Source organism: Chiloscyllium plagiosum, chromosome 43, assembly GCF_004010195.1.
Source record: "Chiloscyllium plagiosum isolate BGI_BamShark_2017 chromosome 43, ASM401019v2, whole genome shotgun sequence".
In the NCBI taxonomy this organism is placed as follows: domain Eukaryota; kingdom Metazoa; phylum Chordata; class Chondrichthyes; order Orectolobiformes; family Hemiscylliidae; genus Chiloscyllium; species Chiloscyllium plagiosum.
Window position 1 is genome coordinate 2,871,919 of NC_057752.1, and position 17,833 is coordinate 2,889,751.

Genomic DNA, 17,833 nt, shown 5'->3' on the forward strand with positions numbered 1-17,833 from the left:
AAAACAACAATGTCATATCACAAGTGTACTCGTTTCCCAAAGCAATCTTGTTTCTGGTCTCTGAGCACAGTTGCCATTTTGTGGACAAGTTTGTGCTCTAAGCATAAAATGATGAGTCTGAGGTAGTGTCAATCTTCCTCTTCCTCAATCACGCATGGGGATTTCAGGTATGAGAGAGATACATCCCACTGACACCAGATTTAAGGAATAATACAGATTATGCCAACTGAACAGTGCCAAAGTCCCCATTACAAAGTAATTAAAACAAAAATTTCACCCAATGATGGTCAATTCTGATCACACTCTTACCTTAGAATAGAAGTATCTGCAAACAGCTTCTTGAGCCCAGGGCTGGAAGTAGAACTCTGCTCTGCGCTCCTCCTCTGGGTTTCCTACCACATCAGTCATAGACTACAAATACAAAATATCAAACACGTGACTGGAATAGACAGATGCAATTTAAAAATAAATGGTGTCGAAGGTTCCCAAGATTCTATGCAAGTTACCAGGGGTAGGCCAAGTTCACTCGCTATCGAAACATCAGGGGGACAGATGGGCTTTTGGCAATTGCACTTTGCATTTCATTAGCGCATCACAGAAACACAGGATCAGCAATGCAGCTGAACACCACCTTTCTGCCACTTCATGCTGTCGGACAAAGTGCAAATATTGCAATGTAAAGTGGCTGTAAGAAGTGGAACAAATGCTCAAATTTGTTTTGGGCAGTAATACAGAAAGCATGGGGCATTGCGAGGATCAATACAAGTGAGTTTTTTTTCTAAGGTAATGATTAAGTGTCTTATATCTACGTACATAGGAACAAAGAAACAGGAGCAGCCAATCAGTCCTTCCAGCTTGCCGCACTATTCAATTTGATCACAATAGTTTTGTGCTATAAAGGTAGATCATTATTGCAACATTGGAAGATTTGAGACTTCATATTCCACAAGTTTTATTTATTTATAAAAATCCATAAAAGCAAAGTGCTTGTTTTTGCTGTTCTTTTCCTGAATGCTGTACTGGTGTATAGATATTCAATTAGATCAATGCTCTTCAAAATAAACGTATTCATGGACGGGAGTTTGGCCTATTAATTGTAAGTGTTTTTTTTTATCAGAGTGACTTACGAAAGCATTACGAATGTAGGGGGAGACCAAAACAATACAGCAGTTTGCTTCCATGTATCAGCCTATAAATGTCTAGATTGTCATTTAAATTTCACAGCTTCCAGAATTCAAGACCCTGAGCCTACTCACAGCTTGGCAATTGCCAGCGCCCGTTTTACTGCTGGTTATACACTGGCAGTGCAAACTACTGTCGCAATTACTTTGTAGTATTAGGAAGGATCTCCTGACGTTCTGTCACATAATGCCTAAAGAAGTGGTTTCATCCTGGGTGAAACTGGCAGCAGCAAATATGAACAGACCTCTGGAGGTCACAACCGCACCTTGAGCATTACAAAATGCCCCATGTCACTGCATTTCAGTTACAGGGAGGCTGGGACCTCAGTCTTTCACACAGATCATGAACACACGTCTAATGTCGCTGACCTGTATGGACCTTCTGGTCCGGCTGAATTGGAAAACATTATTACGCAGTTGCTGTTCTTGCCATGAACTTGGCTTGAAGCATAAACGGCTCAAGTTTAGAGCATCCAAGGCAATGTTCTACCATGAGAGAGGAAAAAAAAGACAAAGAGCAAGAGAAAAGATAAAGAAAGAAGACCTCCATGAATGTGGGCAATCAGGAGCAACTCTTCATGGTCTGAAACAGAAAGTCAACTGGCTGACTGATACCCAGCTAGTATTCAAAATGGCCCAGCTTGATAATAGGCAACAGAAGCTAATGAATCATGTGCACCTCTCATACCCAACAAAACAAGACCAATCCTGGCCACGACAACTGGGCCAAGGTGCCAGGTTTTACTTTTGCTTTGCGCAGTTGAGTTCAAACAGAGGGAAAAGTTTCCATTTCTATCGGAGCAGAATCCATTTGTAAATTTTTAAACCCCAAAAGAAAAACTTGTATTAACAATAGGGATTCATGTTCGGACTTCTCTTCAGACAAGAATGAAACATTTGAGCATGGGCAGAGTAAACAGAACAGGATTTGATAATTAGTGGAAAGGATGTAAAAAAGGCACAGGGAACGGGGTAGTTGTGTAGAAAATGCAGGTTAATATAGAAATGAGAACTTTTAAAAAAAAAGTGTGGTGGTGGGACATGGGGAGTCAAAGAGAATGGTGGCAGGGCTGTGTGTGGAAGAGGGGAGAGAGAATGGAAATACACCCTAACTAGTTCAATGGAATTTGGCTATGGCTGCAGATTGGTTCAAGTTTAAAATCAAAAGCACTAATGGAATCTTAAGAGTTCATTTACATGGCAACCTAAAGGCAAGGTGGTAATGAATCTGCTGCTTAGGTTAAAGTTAGAGTTATGTGGGCAAATTCATGGAAAGGACATGAGAACCTTGCAAATGGTGCAACTCAGATTTATGAGGATGCACAGAAATAATTATTGAGAGACTTGAAATGCTCCACATATTCACTGAAAAGAGGCAGCCATGGGAGAAGCAAATAGATGTGCTCAAAATGTTAGAAATATTTGAAGAGGTATCCACTGATTAAATTATGGCATAAGTTCAGAATAAGTACAGGTATAAAGAGGGTTAAAATGATCCCTTTTCACGTGCAGGAATATCAGAATGTGGAATATGCTATTACAACTGGGAGCTGTGAAAGCCATGTTGATCACATTACTGAAAATGGGATAGTCAGAGGAATAGTAGTAAATGCTTCAGGCAGAGCAGGGCAATGACATTGAATAGTTCCAATACAGAGCTTGTGCAGTCAGTGGAATAAAATGATCTCCTCATTGAGGTGAAATTTCTATACAATTAAGCCTTTTCAGACTTTTGATCATCTCACGGTCATAAACCTAATGCAAAGCTCTGAACCATTGAAACAAGTGGTTGTTGCCATCCAAGGCACTCCTATGTAGACAATGACTGAAAAGCAAACCTTGCTGCTCACGGTCTGCTGGAAACTGCAAAGGTACAAACATTCCGCAGGCAATGACTGGATTTGGATCTAGGGCTGTAATTTGCGTACCCTTACTATACATCACATTCACCAAATTTACAGTCAAACCTCTTGCTGTGATATCTATTAAAATCCGTGCTTTCGTATTTATTAGCTGTCAAACTCGCTGTAAAAAATGAATGAAAGTGTGCATTATTTAGCGCCTTTCCTGACCTCACCATGTCCCCAAGTGCTTGCAGCCCAATTAACTACTTTTGAGGTGCAGTCCTGGTTACAATGAGAAGCCAAATGCAGCAGCCAATTTGCGCATTGCAAGAAGCAAAAACAGCCACGAGATAATGACCAAATGATTTTTCTTAAAGCCCTGTTGGCTGAGGGATTAATATCAGCTAGAACACAAGAATGCTACTGCTCGTCTTCCCAGTGCTATTGATGGACAAACAATCTATTCACAAAGCCTTTCTTGTCTATAGGATCTGTGCAACTGGAATTACATACCTACTTTCAAATCATACAACATGTCTGAACTGAGTCTCCTACATTCACATCTGTAATGGAAATCACCCACATAAACATACTGCAGTATAATTACATCCACTTGCCAGTGGGAGCATTGCCGGTCTTGGAATAAAGAGGTGAAATGAAAACAAAATATGTCCATTTGGGGGTCTCTAGCACAAATGTGGACATAAGAATTAAAATGGCAAGTTTTACAGGAAGTGCTTACAGACGCAGGTCAGGTTAACATTTCTGTTTAACTACCAGCACCAAGAATGTATTTTGAATGCACTAACTGCTGCCTGCTGATATTGATGATTATTAAGCTCACTATGGTAAAATGGAACAGAGAGTCCAAGACAGCGTAGTTTGGGAATGGCTCAGAGAAAGGAGAGGCTTGGCAGACTGAATGACATTTTTCTGTCCTAGGCTCTTATTTTGGCAGTAATAAAAACGAGATGCAATATTTAGCAAGAATGTGGCTTTTTGGGTTTAAAATAAAGCCAGTGTTTATTTTAATAAAAAGCTCAATCAGGAGAATTAATGCAAAGTACAGCAATTCAAAATAAGACAGCAATGTCATTCCGGTAGGTCAAGTATCAATTCAGCTTGTGAGCTGCTCAACAATGTGGTTGAAGTCTTGTTTTCTGAAAGATTACTCAGCCCCAAATACAACAATGCAAATAATACCAGCATGACTCAGCAGAAAGGCAGGTTGTTTGCTACAAATGATTAAGATAAAGGCATAAACCAGTTTATGATGGCAGACTGGACAGGGAGATCAGAAACTCATACTGGGTTGAACCTACAAACAGCAATCTCGATCCTTTTATCCAGAAAGGCACTCGAACACCAGATTCTTCAATGAAATATAATTCACCCCAGGCATTATGCAAAAAAGGAATACACACTAACCCAGCTATTATGGTGATTTATAAAGATATCAAGTGACACGCCAAAGAGAAAAAGGTAACCAGTATGACTGTCACAGGAGCAAACTTAATCATCAATACCTCACATGCGGCTATGGAAGTGGCTCTACATTAGGCTTACTCTCTCTCTTGCTGCACTTCAATACTGTGCACACTAATCTATGTTTCCTGCATACTTTGTCGATAAACAACAATGTCTGTTTATAATAATGGAAATTAAAAACCTCAAGCCTGTTATCCAACAATTCACTACAGGCAGTTCAGATTGGAAGTACAGTATTTTGGTTAAATAATCAGATATAAAATTCCCTTCTACTCAATACATTCTTATGATAACAAATTAAGGACTTTTGAATAATGTTTCTTATAACTTGGAAGTGAGAGACTTGTGAAATAAACATTATTCCAATAAATGCCCATGTCTGATGTAACAGTTTCACTAACTAGTTTTGCTCACAAGTACAGTGCATAGTGTTGCATTGTCAAAAGAACGTATAGTCAAAGAGAAGCTATATATGATTTCAGATGGTGAAATACATACCTTCAGGTCACGGCACTGGGACTGCAACCAGTCATTGATGAAGCCCTGTGGATCTCTGGCAAAACTCAACATGAACTCCCTCTGTGTCTTGAGCTGGTTAATGGTCTCTATTGTTTCATGGATCTGTGAAAGTAAAGCAGCGGGGTTACACACCTCAAACTCAGAAAGGAGATTGCAGCTGGCTAATGGTCATTCTTGGTGGTAGAGGCTGCAGGCTTGGAAGATGATGTCACAGGAGCTTTGACAAGCTGCTGCAGGGTCAGTGGGACACTGCTGCTACTGTACATCAACGATTAAGAGAGTGAATGTTGAAAGTGGTGGATGTGGTGCCAATCAAGCGGGGGCTGCTTTGTCTTGAATGGTGTCAAGCTTCTCGAGTGTTGTTGGAGCTGCACCACCAGGTAAGTGGGGAGTATATTCCATCACACTCCTGCCTTGTAGGTGGTAGACAGGCTTTGGGGAGTCAGGTGGTGAGTTACACACTGCAGAATTCTCAACCTCTGACATGCTCTTCTCGCCATTTATATGGCCAATCCAGTTTAGCTTCTGGTCACTAGCAAACATCAAGTTATTGATGGCAGTGGATTCAGTAAAAGTAATGCCAATGAGCGTCAAAAGGAGATAGCTAGATTCTCTTTTGTTGGTGATGGTTATTGTCTAGCACTTGTGTGACATGAAAATGACTTGCCATTTATCAGCCTGAATTCTGTCCATATCGTGCTGCATACAGGCATACACCATTTCAGGAACTGAGCTGTAGTAAACAGTACTGAACGCTGTTCAAGCATAAAAGAGTGTAAAGAAAGAGGAATAGACGAGATGGCCCTTGAGGTTGCCTCAGTATTCAATGCAAACATTTCCACTTTCCTGCCTTGGATGATAACAGATTAGTGTAGAATAGATGGGCTTCAAATTATTTTCACAGGTCGGCGCAACATCGAGGGCCAAAGGGCCTGTACTGCGCTGCAATGTTCTATGTTCCATCCCATACCCCTCAATTCGGATACCAAAAATCTGTTCATCATGGCCTTGAATATTTTCAACAATGAAAATATCCACAACTTCTAAAAATCTGTTTGAGACTTTACATGCACTCAAATAACCATCCAATGACCTCCATCTCTATTGCACCTCAGTTGAAACATTAATAGAGACCAAAACTGTGCATATAATCGAATTAGGTCTCACCAAATTCATGTAAAATTTTCGCAAGACTTCCTTATTCTTGTACTACAGTCCCCTTATACTACAGCCCCTTTGCCATTTCCCTTCCTCATTGCTTGCTTTTCCTGAACGCTAACTTTGTGCATTTCTTACACCTTAGTCCCTCTGAACATCAAGATTTAAAAGCTTCACGCCTTTTAGAAAATAATATCTCATTACTCTCACAACCAAAGCGAGTAAATTCTCACCTTCCTACATTATACTCCATCTGTCATCATCCTGCTCATTCGCTTGACCTGTCTAGCTCTTTGCAGATTACATTTTCCTCACAGCTGACATTGCCAGCAAACTTCCATGAAAACACAGTAAATGTTTCTAAGCTATTAACACAGATTAGTAATATCTGAGGTCCCAGCACCAATCCTTGCCGCACTCGACAATTCAGTCTGCCAACATGAAAGTGACCTATTTATCCCTACTCATTGCTTTCTGCCTGCTAACCAATCCTTACCCATGCTGATATATCAACCCAACTCCATGAGTTCATGCCTTACCTTTTGTGTGGCACCTTGTTGAATGCCTTTTGGGAATACAAGTAAACTACATTTGCTGGTTTCCCTGTGTCTACCCTACTAGTTTCATTCTCAAAAAACTGACATTTGTAAACATATTCTTGCTTCCATAAAACCATGTCGACTTTGTCTGATCATACTACCACCAGCAGACATCCTTGCTTCTGACCTTACGATGGAGGCAAAGCCATTGATGAAGCAGTTGAAGATGAGTGTCTAGGCCATTACCTGAAGAGATTCTCCCCATGCTTGAGCAAGGAGCCTCAGGTTCAAGTCTCACCTGCTCCAGAGGCACATATTCACATTTCTGAACGGACTGATGAGAAAATATCTACCTGAAGGAAGTTCTGCAGCAAAGTCCTGGGGCTGAGATTAGATTAGATTACCTACAGTGTGGAAACAGGCCCTTTGGCCCAACAAGTCCACACCGACCTCCGAACAGCAACCCACCCAGACCCATTCCCCTACATTTACCTCTGCACCGAACACTACGGGCAATTTAGCATGACCAACTCACCTAACCTTTGGACCGTGGGAGGAAACCAGAGCACCCGGAGGAAACCCATGCAGACATGGGGAGAATGTGCAAATTCCACACAGACAGTTGCCCGAGGCGGGAATTGAACCCGGGTCTCTGGTGCTGAGAGGCAGCAGTACTAGCCGCTGAGCCACTTTATAATGCTGCTAAATTTGTCAACTATTTGAGCAATGGACTAAGGCGCCCTAAACCTGAGAAAAAAAATCACTGAACAGCTTTTTAAAAAAGCTTAGTACATTGACGGTAAAATCTATTCTGCACACCAACCTGAGAATAAAAATTCCTTTGAATCTCGAGCTTTGCGTTGTCTAACTAGTTACAATCTCTGGTCCTTTCATCATTTAAGACTGCAATAAAAGGTTATCTGACCAGAGGGAGACGCAGTAAAGAGTCTTCACTCTTGGTTTCGGTCAGGCATCAATACCAAATTTAAACTAGTGTGAAGTCAAAGACCTGAACTACAGAAGTTAGAATGTTCCAAGCTAACCTTATTATCGAGAGCAGCAATTTCCTGCTGGCTAGCAGTAGAAAGGAGAAATGAATTCATCTGAGTCTTTAGTGTGTCGTCCACTTCAACATCAATGTCATAACATGCAGTCTTCTTCTGATCATTTGGGTCCACACTGAAACATTAACAGGAATTGGTATGATATTGTAGAATACAATGGCATGCATTAAAGCTGTAGTGATATTAGTTCGCCGATGCATTCGTTTGGCTCGAATACAGATATCTGCTAAATACAAGCAGGTCACAATGTTGACAATGTGTTATGCAGTTACAGATTACATATCTGCAAAAAGGTTCCTGCTTTTGAACTTGTGCTTCCGACAATGTCAATATCTCACTGTCAGACTGCATCAGAGAAAGCTAAAACAGTCCAAGGTTAACACCTTGTAAAGCCTTGAACCAGTTAAAATACACTGCAAGTCAACCTGTTCAGTGAAATGAAAACCCAAAGGAATAACGCTCAAATAAATTAGTAGAGTCATAGAGATCTACAGTATAGAAAAAGGCCTTTTGGCCCATTGTGCCCATGCCAGGCCAAAGCAACCACCTAATAATTCTAATCATATTTGCCAGCACTTGGTCCATAGTCTTGTATGCCTTGGCATTGCAAGTGTATCTGTAAATACTTAAATGCTGTGAGGGGTTCTGCCTCTACAACCCTTAAAGGCAGTGAGTTCCACATTCCCATCACCCTCTGGATAAAAAGGTTTTTCCTCAAATCTCCCTCTACCCTTTCACCTGTTGCCTTAAATCGATGCCCCCGGTCATTGATCGCTCCATTACGGGAAACCGTTTTTTCTTGTCTACCCTATCTATGCCCCTCATCATTTTATACATCTCAATCTGTGTCCTCTCAACCTCCACTGCTTTCAGGAAAACAACCCGTCTGTCCAAACTCTCTTCATAACTGAAATGCTCCAGCCTAGGCAACATCCTGATAAATCTCATCTGCACCCTCTCCAACACCATCACATCCCTCCCTGTAATGTGGATTCCAGAACTGCACACTTCAGAACTTAGCCGTGGCCTAATCAATGTTTTATACAGTTCCAGCATAGCCTCCCTGCTCTTAAACTCTATGCTTTGACTAATAAAGGCAAGTATACCATCAGCCTTCTTAAACATTTTATCCACCTGTCCTAATACTTTAAGGAACCGGTATAGATGCACACCAAGGTCCCCCTGATCCTCAGTGCTTCCTCGGGTCTGACTGTTCATCATATATTCCCGTACCTTATTTATCGTGCCCAAGTGCATTACCTCACATTTATTCAGCATAGAGTGTGCTTTGAGAAATGTGTCAACAATTGTCAGAACTTATTATTCAGAAGCTTTGTAATGAATGGACCAAGTTCAAATGCTGTACCTGATAATATGGTTGATGATGATGGGCTCAGGTGGCATCAACAGAGCATGTAGTCTCTGAGGGATTTCTGAGAACTTCATTCGCTGGCATTCAAAGATCTACAAAAAGAGAGAAAGCATATTCAATAAAATCAGGGTCCAGCTGTCATTTAAAAATAAGACCCACATATACCATCGGCTGCCAGGCTCAGTTGGTAACGCATTCATCTCTGAATCACAAGGTTCAAAGTTTAAGCTCTACTTCAGGGTTTAAGCATAAAACAAAAAGCAAGACTGGCACTCCAGTGCAATTCTGAGGGGATGCTGCACGGTCCGAAGTGTCATCTTTCAGGCATGTCAAACTAAGGCAGTCCTTTGTCTGCTAGAAGATCCTGGGGAACTATTTCAAAGAGGAAGAGAATTATCCCCAGTGTCCTAGTCAATATTTGTTTCTAAATCTACAAGATGATTATCTAGTCTTTATTATGTTGCTGTATATGAGTGCTTGTTGAATGTGAATCAACTCTCGCATTTTATACAAGTGAGTGCACTTTAAAAAGCAAGGTCCTTCTTTAAAAAAAACCTATAATTCCTAACAAAACATTAGTAGACAAAGCCTGACACTGTGATGTAGGAACCCAGATGCAGTCAGAAATCTGGGCACCTTTTGCATGTCCACATCTAAAACAGGACACAGTTTGAGCCCTACCTCAAAAAAAACACTTACTTCAAGTCTTTACACTAGCCCACACAACAGTCTCAGCATTCCAAAAATGAATTCGTTATATACAAAGTGGAGATAGTTTTTTTAATTAATGAAAGTAAGTATGCATTTTAATCTTATGGTTCATGAAAGGAAAAGATAGGTGATTTTTGAGAAGATTTGTTTTGTCACCATGCTAGGTAACATCAGTGAGCCTCCATGAAGCACTGGTGTTCTGTCCTGCTTTCTATTTGTGTGTCTTGGTCTGTTGTGGTGGATGATATCACTTCCAGTTCTTTTTTCTGAGAGGTTGGCAAATGGAGTCCAAATTGATGTATTTATTGATGGAGTTCCATTTTGAATGCCAGGCCTTTAGGAATTCCCGTGCATACCTTTGTTTAGCCTGTCCAGGGTGGAGGTATTATCCCAGTCGAACTGGTGTCCCTCTTTGTCTGTATGTAGGGATACTAGTGATAGTAGGTCATATCTTTTGGTGGCTAGTTTGTGGTCATGTATCCTGGTGGCTAGTTTCCTGCCAGACTCTACCCGATGTAATGTTTGTTGCAGTCCTTGCAGGGTATTTTGTACATGACATTCATTCTGCTGTTGATTAGTACAGGATCTTTTAGATTCCTCTGGAGCTGTTTCGGTGTGTTGGTAGGTTTGTGGGCTACCATGATGCCTAGGGGCTGGAGTAGTCCGGTCACCATCTCTGACATGTCTTTAATGTGTCTTTAACATGGCAGGGTGGCTAGAGTCTCTGGGCGGGTTGTGTCGTCTTGTTTAGGTTTGTTATGTAAGAATCAGTGGACTGTGCTTATCGGGTACTCGTTCTTGAATAAGTTGCACAGGTGTTTTTCTTTGGCATTTCATAGTTCCTGGGTGCTGCAGTGTGTTGCAGCTCATTTAAATAATGTCCTGATGCAGCTCAGTTTCTGGGTGTTGGAATGATTGCTCCTGTAGTTGAGTATCTGGTCAGTGTGTGTCACTTTCTTGTAGATGTGGATCTGCAGCTCTCTGTTGGCTTTTCATTCTACTATGGTATCTCGGAAGGGGAGTCTGTTGTTGTTCTCTTCCTCTTTGGTGAACTTTATACCATTAAGAATGTTGTTTAGGAGTTTCTTCTAATTTGTTGCGTTTCATGATGACAAAGGTGTCATCCACATAGCGGACCCATAGCTTGGGAAGGGCTGTTCGTTGCATCCTCTGCATAACTGCTTCTGCTAAGAAGTGGGGAGTGGCCAGAGTACCTGTAAGCATTACCAACTGCCCTGTATAAAGGGGATGGGTTTCCTTTGTTTGGGGGCCTCTTTGACACGACTTTGCATGCCTGCGAAGAGGGTCAAAGGGGGTCACCTAGCTTGTACAGGCTTTAATAAACTTTACCTGTTTGCAGAAGGTGTGTGTGAATTGCATCTTGTGTGTGAAACCTCAGGAAAAAGAACCTAACACCTGGGCATTGCAAACATCGTAGCCATGGAAATTTTGCTCCTGGTATCATTGCTGGAAGGACTGGCCATCCTCCCAGCAGACTGATTGGAGTGATATGTTGGCACATTGTCAGAAACTTGGTGCTTACAATCGAGGTAGATTACTATCTTAGCCATAGTTTAGGTGTCGAGAGCACACAAAATTGCTTGCCTTTAGAATTAAGTATTACTGCCTGATTGTTTTGCCATGTTCATACTAAGACATTAGGGGAAAATGTTTCAACTATATGCAACAATGTTTTGACAGATTCTTAATTCATGATTCCTGTTGGTCCCACTGTTCCACCAACAAAAATCTTGCGCTGGTCGAATCTCAAAAAATAGTAATTCAGCCACTTAGCCCTTTACAAAATCTAGGTGGACATAGTCTCAACGTCTATCGCCATTATGACACGTCACTAAAGTACTAGTGACAACATGGCTACACAGTCAACCTAATGGATGTGTCCTAAACTGATTTGGGCACTGGTATGTTCAACATGGAAAGACCTTAGAAAGTACCGTATTAAAATACAGAACCACTTGAAATGTAATAGTCCAGGTTTTTGAAAAATCTTTGGATTTTGCTTTTCAGTTCATATGTCAGCATGTAATATAGGCATTGTGGAATCTCAGAATTGCTACAGGACAGTAGAGCTCATTTGTGCCCACACCAGCTCTCCAAATGAGAATGCAACTTCTAATCTGCAGCCCTACATTCATCTAAAATATCCAAGCTCCTCTCGTTTCAGCCTCAGGAGCTTCTCCCATTTTAAACGGTCCACGATTTGTGGCTGCGCCTTCAGCTGTTTCGGCCCGGAGCTTCAGAATTCACATCTAAACTTTGCCAGCTCAGTTTCCTGTTTTAAGAGGCCTTTGAAAGCCACCAAGCTTTTGGTCATCAGTCTGAACGTCAATGTTTGCTCTACAACATTGCCGTGAAGCACCGAGGAAGGTTTCACTCAGGTAAGGCGCTGCGGAAATTCAAACTGCTGCCGTTATCACCGACCCTGGTTATTCTGCACATTGATTCTTGTGGTTTTCTGATATTAATGCAAACAAATAACAAATACACACATCCATTATATAAGCAAGAAAATGCTTCAGGGTGGTTTATAAATTGGAGTGCCCAGGTATTTTATTCCAAATGAGCAACTTCTCTCAATACATCTAAAAGTAATGGTCATATTTGGAACTACCTGTGGTTGAGTACCTTCAAGGGGATTTGTGCATTGATTTGAAGAGGCTCAACCCCATATTACAATGAGAGATTGGTATACTCATTGGAGAATAGATCTCTTCCTTAAAGTAGCATTATAGGTATTCAAACTGTCGCCATTTTAGATCTAGACAACTTTAGTAAATAAACCACTGAAGAGGTGGCTGTAGGACAATGCACATGCAACAAGCTGCTCTGAAAACCCAGATCCACACTTTGACAGATGTGAAAAAATTTCACCACAGCAACTGTTACAATCCATAACACTCAAAAGAAATTGTCAATATTCCAAATCAAATTACTCACTTCATTCTTAAAACAATGTCAATTTGCCCCATCTCCTAACTTTAACGGATACTTTCTTAAAAAACAAATCCCAGGATCCTTGCCAAAAACTAATTGTTTGGGTCAATCTTTACCTGTGTACCATGTTTCATTAAAAGTCACTCATTAGCTTTTGAGGTACATTGTTTAAAGATAACAGAGTAACAAACAAGGGCAAAAATATTACCCCATCCACTTTCAAGTGACAGAGATAAATATCAGCAAGCTGTAATGATTAGAGGTTACAATCGTCCTGATGTTGCAGCGTAGAAAAGCCTGTATTAAAATCAATTTTACATGGCAGCGTTTCATTCAGCAGATAACCTGGTTGAAGTATAGTGTTAATCTACTGTAACAGCCAATCTCTGCATCTTCTCTTTCAAACATCACCTGAATTTCAGTACAGTTGTGCATGAGAAGAATAGAATCTTACATCCCAATGAATGCTCAACAGCAATTCTAAAGGAAATAATTCAAATCCAGTTGGTGAAAACAAACCACTTTTAAATGACCCACTTCCTTCCCACCTTACGTTTGATGCCTGCACGAACCTGAGCATGGAGTTAAAACTCAATTTTGATCAACATAAAGTCGCGCGAGACTTGGGAGTTAAACAGTTACATTTGGCCTTTGCAATGGGATAACTAACAAAGTTATATTTTTACCCCATTTTTTCAAAAGACAATGCATAACTGCAGGCATGTCCAAGTTGTAGCCAGTGGATTAAGAGAACCCCCAACGTTGAACAATCCAACCTGCGAAAAACCTACAGTATAGCTTCATTTGTGTCTATATTTTAGATTTGCTAGTTTATCTTGCTTCATACTTGTGAAACTGGAGCTTTGCACAATTGGGGGATGAACCCAACGCCTACTGCTCAGAGTACGAAGATACATAGGAATATATAGGGGCAGCACGGTGGCTCAATGGTTAGCATTGCTGCCTCACAGCATGAGGGACCCAGGTTCGATTCCAGCCTTGGTTGACTGTCTGTGTGGAAGTTGAACATTCTCCCAGTGTCTGCGGGGGTTTCTTCCCACAATCCAAAGATGTGCAGGTTAGAGTCAACTGGCCATGCTAAATTGCCCCATAATGTTCAGAGATGTGTGGGTTAGGTTCATTAGTCAGGGGTAAATATAGGATAATAGGATAGGGGAATGGGTCTGGGTGGTTTACTCTTCGGAGGGTCGGTGTGGACTTGTTGGGCTGATGGGCCTGTTTCCATACTGTAGGGATTCTATGATAATGGCACACACCAAGCAGCCCACAAAGAGACAAAAACTCTAGACATGTCTGCATTAGCAAATAAAGCTAAAGTGGAGATTGTGTGGGTTAAAAAGCACACATCCTACCTGGTTTTTCAATTGCATTAACGTATAGATACAAAGCACAATGATATTTACCTGCTGGAGGTATTTGTCACAGTTGATGAACTCCCGCTCATGGGAATCCTGCAGCTTGTGTGTTTTAATGTACTGCCAGAGAGCCTGGATGATGACAGGCCGGGTCTGAGTGTGGATGCCCAGCAGACGTGCCAGTCGCGGATCCAATTTAAACTGGGGTGGCTGCAAGGAAAATACAAACGTATTGGTACACAGACCCAGCAAGGCCACCAACTAAACATTCACCAGGTACTTGATCTAGCCGATGGCACTTTTGTGTCTCAGACTGTTAAGTTTGCTCGCTGAGCTGGAAGGTTTGCTCTCAGACGTTTCAACACCATGCTAGGTAACATCATCATTGAGCCTCCGTTAAAGCACTGGTGTTCTGTCCCACTTTCTATTGGAGCGTCTTGGCCTGTTGTGGTGGGTAATATCACTTTTGGTTTGATGTGATGTTTGATGGAGTTCCAGTTTGAATGCTATCAACGAGCATGTCAATTTGGACCCCATTTACCAACCCCTCAGAAAAATGAACCGCAAGTGATATTACCCACCACAACAGGCCAAGACACATAAATAGAAAGCGGGACAGTACACCAGTGCTTCAACGGAGGTTCAGACTATGCTACCTAGCATGGTGAACAAACCTTCCAGCTTAGTGAGCAAACTTACAACCTGAACTACAAACCTTCACAAAAATCGCAAACGTTTGTGCCTGCATGCAGGAGAATGTTTGTCGCCATCCTGAGGCTGCACAGAGCTCTGCAGAACTAGTTTTTACATCGCCCAAGTTGAAAATTCAAAAGCAAACAAACATGGATGTAACAGTATCACAACTGAGTAAAGGTAACTATCAAGACGTGAGGGAGGAGCTGGCCAGAGTTGATTGGAAGGAGAGCCTAGCAGGGAGGATGGTGGAGCAGAAATGGCAGGAGTTTGAGGGTAATGTGGGAGACCCAGCACAAATCGATCCCAAGGAAGTAGAAGCATACTAAGGAGAGGAGGCGGCAACCATGGCTGACAAGAGAAATCAGGGAGAGCATAGAAACAGAAGAACAAGCACACAATGTGGTGAAGAATAGTGAAAAGCTAGAGGATCGAGAAGCGTTTAAAAACCAGAGGATAACTAGAATAGCAATAAGGGCGGGAAATGGGGCAGAAGATGAAATAAAAGAGTGAGCTTGCTAGTAATATAAAAAATTGCAAGAATTATTCTTCATATCTAAAATGTAAGAGAGAAGCAAGACTGGACATTGCTGGAAAATGAGGTGCAGAAGTAGCAATGGGGAACAAAGAAACTGCAGAGGAACTGAATAGGGACTTTGCATCTGTTTTCACAGTGGAAGTCATCAGCAACATACCACAACTTCAAGATAGGTGCAAAGGTGAGTGCAGTGGCCATCACTAAGGTGAAGCTGAAAGGTCAAAAGGCAGATAAATCACCAGGACCAGATCACCTATACTCCAGAGTTCTGAAGGAGATAGCTAAAAGAGATCATAGAGGTATTGGTGACGATTCTTCAGGAATCACTGGAGTCAGGAAGAGTACCTGAGGTCTGGAAAATGGCTCATATAACATCCCAGGTTAAGAAGACAAGAAGACAGAAGACAGGAAACTGAATTTGAATCATTTATTGTTACGTGTATTTAACATAAAATAGTGAGAAGTTTCAAACTATAGGCCAGTTAGCCTGAGTTGGCAAGATTTGAGAGTCCATTATTAAGGATGCAGAGTACTTGGAAATGCATGGTAAAATTGACAAATCTGTTAGAATTCTTTGAGAAGCGAGACAAGGAAAGCCAGTGGATGTGATCTTTTTGGATTTCCAGAAGACTTTTGATAAGCTGCTGCACAGGAGGCCGCTAACTAAGCTAAGAACCCATGGTGTTAAAGATTCTGGCATGAACAGAAGATTGGCTGACTGGCAGAGAGTAGGGATATAGGGGCCTTTTTCAGGATGGCAGCCGGTGACTAGCGGAATTCCACAGGGGTCTGTGGTGGTACAACTATTCACGTTTTACGTCAGCCTGGACGATGGAACTGAGGGCATTGTTGCTAGGTTTGCAGATGACTCAAAGATAGGTTGAGGAACAGGTAGTGTTGAGGAAATGTGTAGGTTGCAGAAGGACTTGGTCATGGTAGGTAAATGGGCAGAGAAGTAGCAGATGGAATTCAATGTGGGAAAGTGAGAGAATTTGCACTTTAGTAGGAAAAGAAAGAGACAAACTATTTTTTTAAACGGGGAAAGGCTTTGGAAACATGAAGCACAAAAGGACTAGGGAATCCTAGCTCAGGATTCCCTTAAGGTTAGCATGCAGGTTCAGTTGGCAGTTAGGAAGGCAAATGCAATGTCAGCATTCATTTCAGGAGGGCTAGAATACAAGAGCAGAGATGTACTGCTGAGGCTGTACAAGGTTCCAGTCAGACTGCATTTGGAATACTGAGAGCAGTTTTGGGCCCTATATTTAAGGATGGATGCACTGGCCTTGGAGGAGCTCCAGGGTTGGTGTACGAGAATGATCTTGGGGATGAAGAGCTTGTCACGTGAGGAGCAGTTGAGGACTCTGGGTCTGTACTCAATGGAGTGAGGGGTGGGATCTCACAGAAACTTATAGAATACAGAGAGGTCTGGTTAGAGTGGATATGGAGATGGTGCTTCCACGAGTAGGAGAGACTAGGACCCGAGGGCACAGCCTCGCACAGTGAAGGGAGGACCCTTTAGAACTGGGATGAGGAGGAATTTCTCCAGGCAGAGGAGAATGAATGTGTGGAACGTGTTGCCACAGTGGGATGTGGAGGCCAAGCCATCGAGTGTATTTAAGACAGAGATAGATAGGCTCCTGACTGCTAAGGGGATTAAGGGTTATGGGGAGAAGGCAGGAGAAAGGGGTTGAGAAATGTATCAGCCATGATTGAATGGTGAAGCAGACCCGATGGGCTGAACAGCTCAAATCTGCCCCCATGTCTTATGATCCAGCATTTGCTGTTTTTGTTTTAACAGATACCCAACATCTGCAGTATTTTGTTTTTGATGCCAGAATTTAAGCCCAGTCACTCACTTAAACAAGGGGCAGAATTAATGTAGGATTAATTCCATTCCTCTTGACTGCTTACTGCAAGCTGCTCCTATCAGCAAAAGGAAGGATGCAGGAAGTCTGCAAGCAGAATTTATGTGCCACTTGCTGATTAACCTGCTTGTTTCTCTCTGCAATAGCGCTTGACGGATTCCTGTCCTTTATTTAGCTTTAGGAGAAACGTCGATTCTCCTGCTCCTTGGATGCTGCCTGACCTGCTGCGCTTTTCCAGCAACAAATTTTCAGCTTTATTTAGCTTTCTCAACTTTAAATGATTGGCTGAGAGAAAGGAGCAGTGATAATGAGCAAGGGAACAGAATTGTGAATTGTGCCCATATGTCAAGGAGGCACATTTGAAAAAAAAGTGTTGATTGTCAACTCAGTCCAATGATAGGAGAAAGTGAGGACTGCAGATGCTGGAGATCAGAGTTGCGAGTGCGGTGCTGGAAAAGCAGCATCCGAGGAGCAGGAGAAGCGGTGTTTTGGGCAAGAGCCCTGAATCGGAAATCATGCTCTTGCCTGAA

The 17,833-nt window shown here is 41.9% G+C and overlaps 1 protein-coding gene across 1 annotated transcript in view; it reads right to left on the reverse strand.

Moving 5' to 3' along the window:
• smarcd1 (SWI/SNF related, matrix associated, actin dependent regulator of chromatin, subfamily d, member 1) overlaps nucleotides 1-17,833 on the reverse strand; it is a 51,191-nt gene that overhangs the window by 3,987 nt on the left and 29,371 nt on the right. Inside the window, exons 8-12 of the mRNA XM_043681799.1 lie at nucleotides 14,256-14,417; nucleotides 9,160-9,257; nucleotides 7,773-7,908; nucleotides 5,012-5,134; nucleotides 310-411 (exon numbers count right to left, since the gene is read on the reverse strand). Of these exons, the coding sequence (XP_043537734.1) occupies nucleotides 310-411; nucleotides 5,012-5,134; nucleotides 7,773-7,908; nucleotides 9,160-9,257; nucleotides 14,256-14,417 (621 nt within the window). The remainder of the gene's footprint in view (nucleotides 1-309; nucleotides 412-5,011; nucleotides 5,135-7,772; nucleotides 7,909-9,159; nucleotides 9,258-14,255; nucleotides 14,418-17,833) is intronic.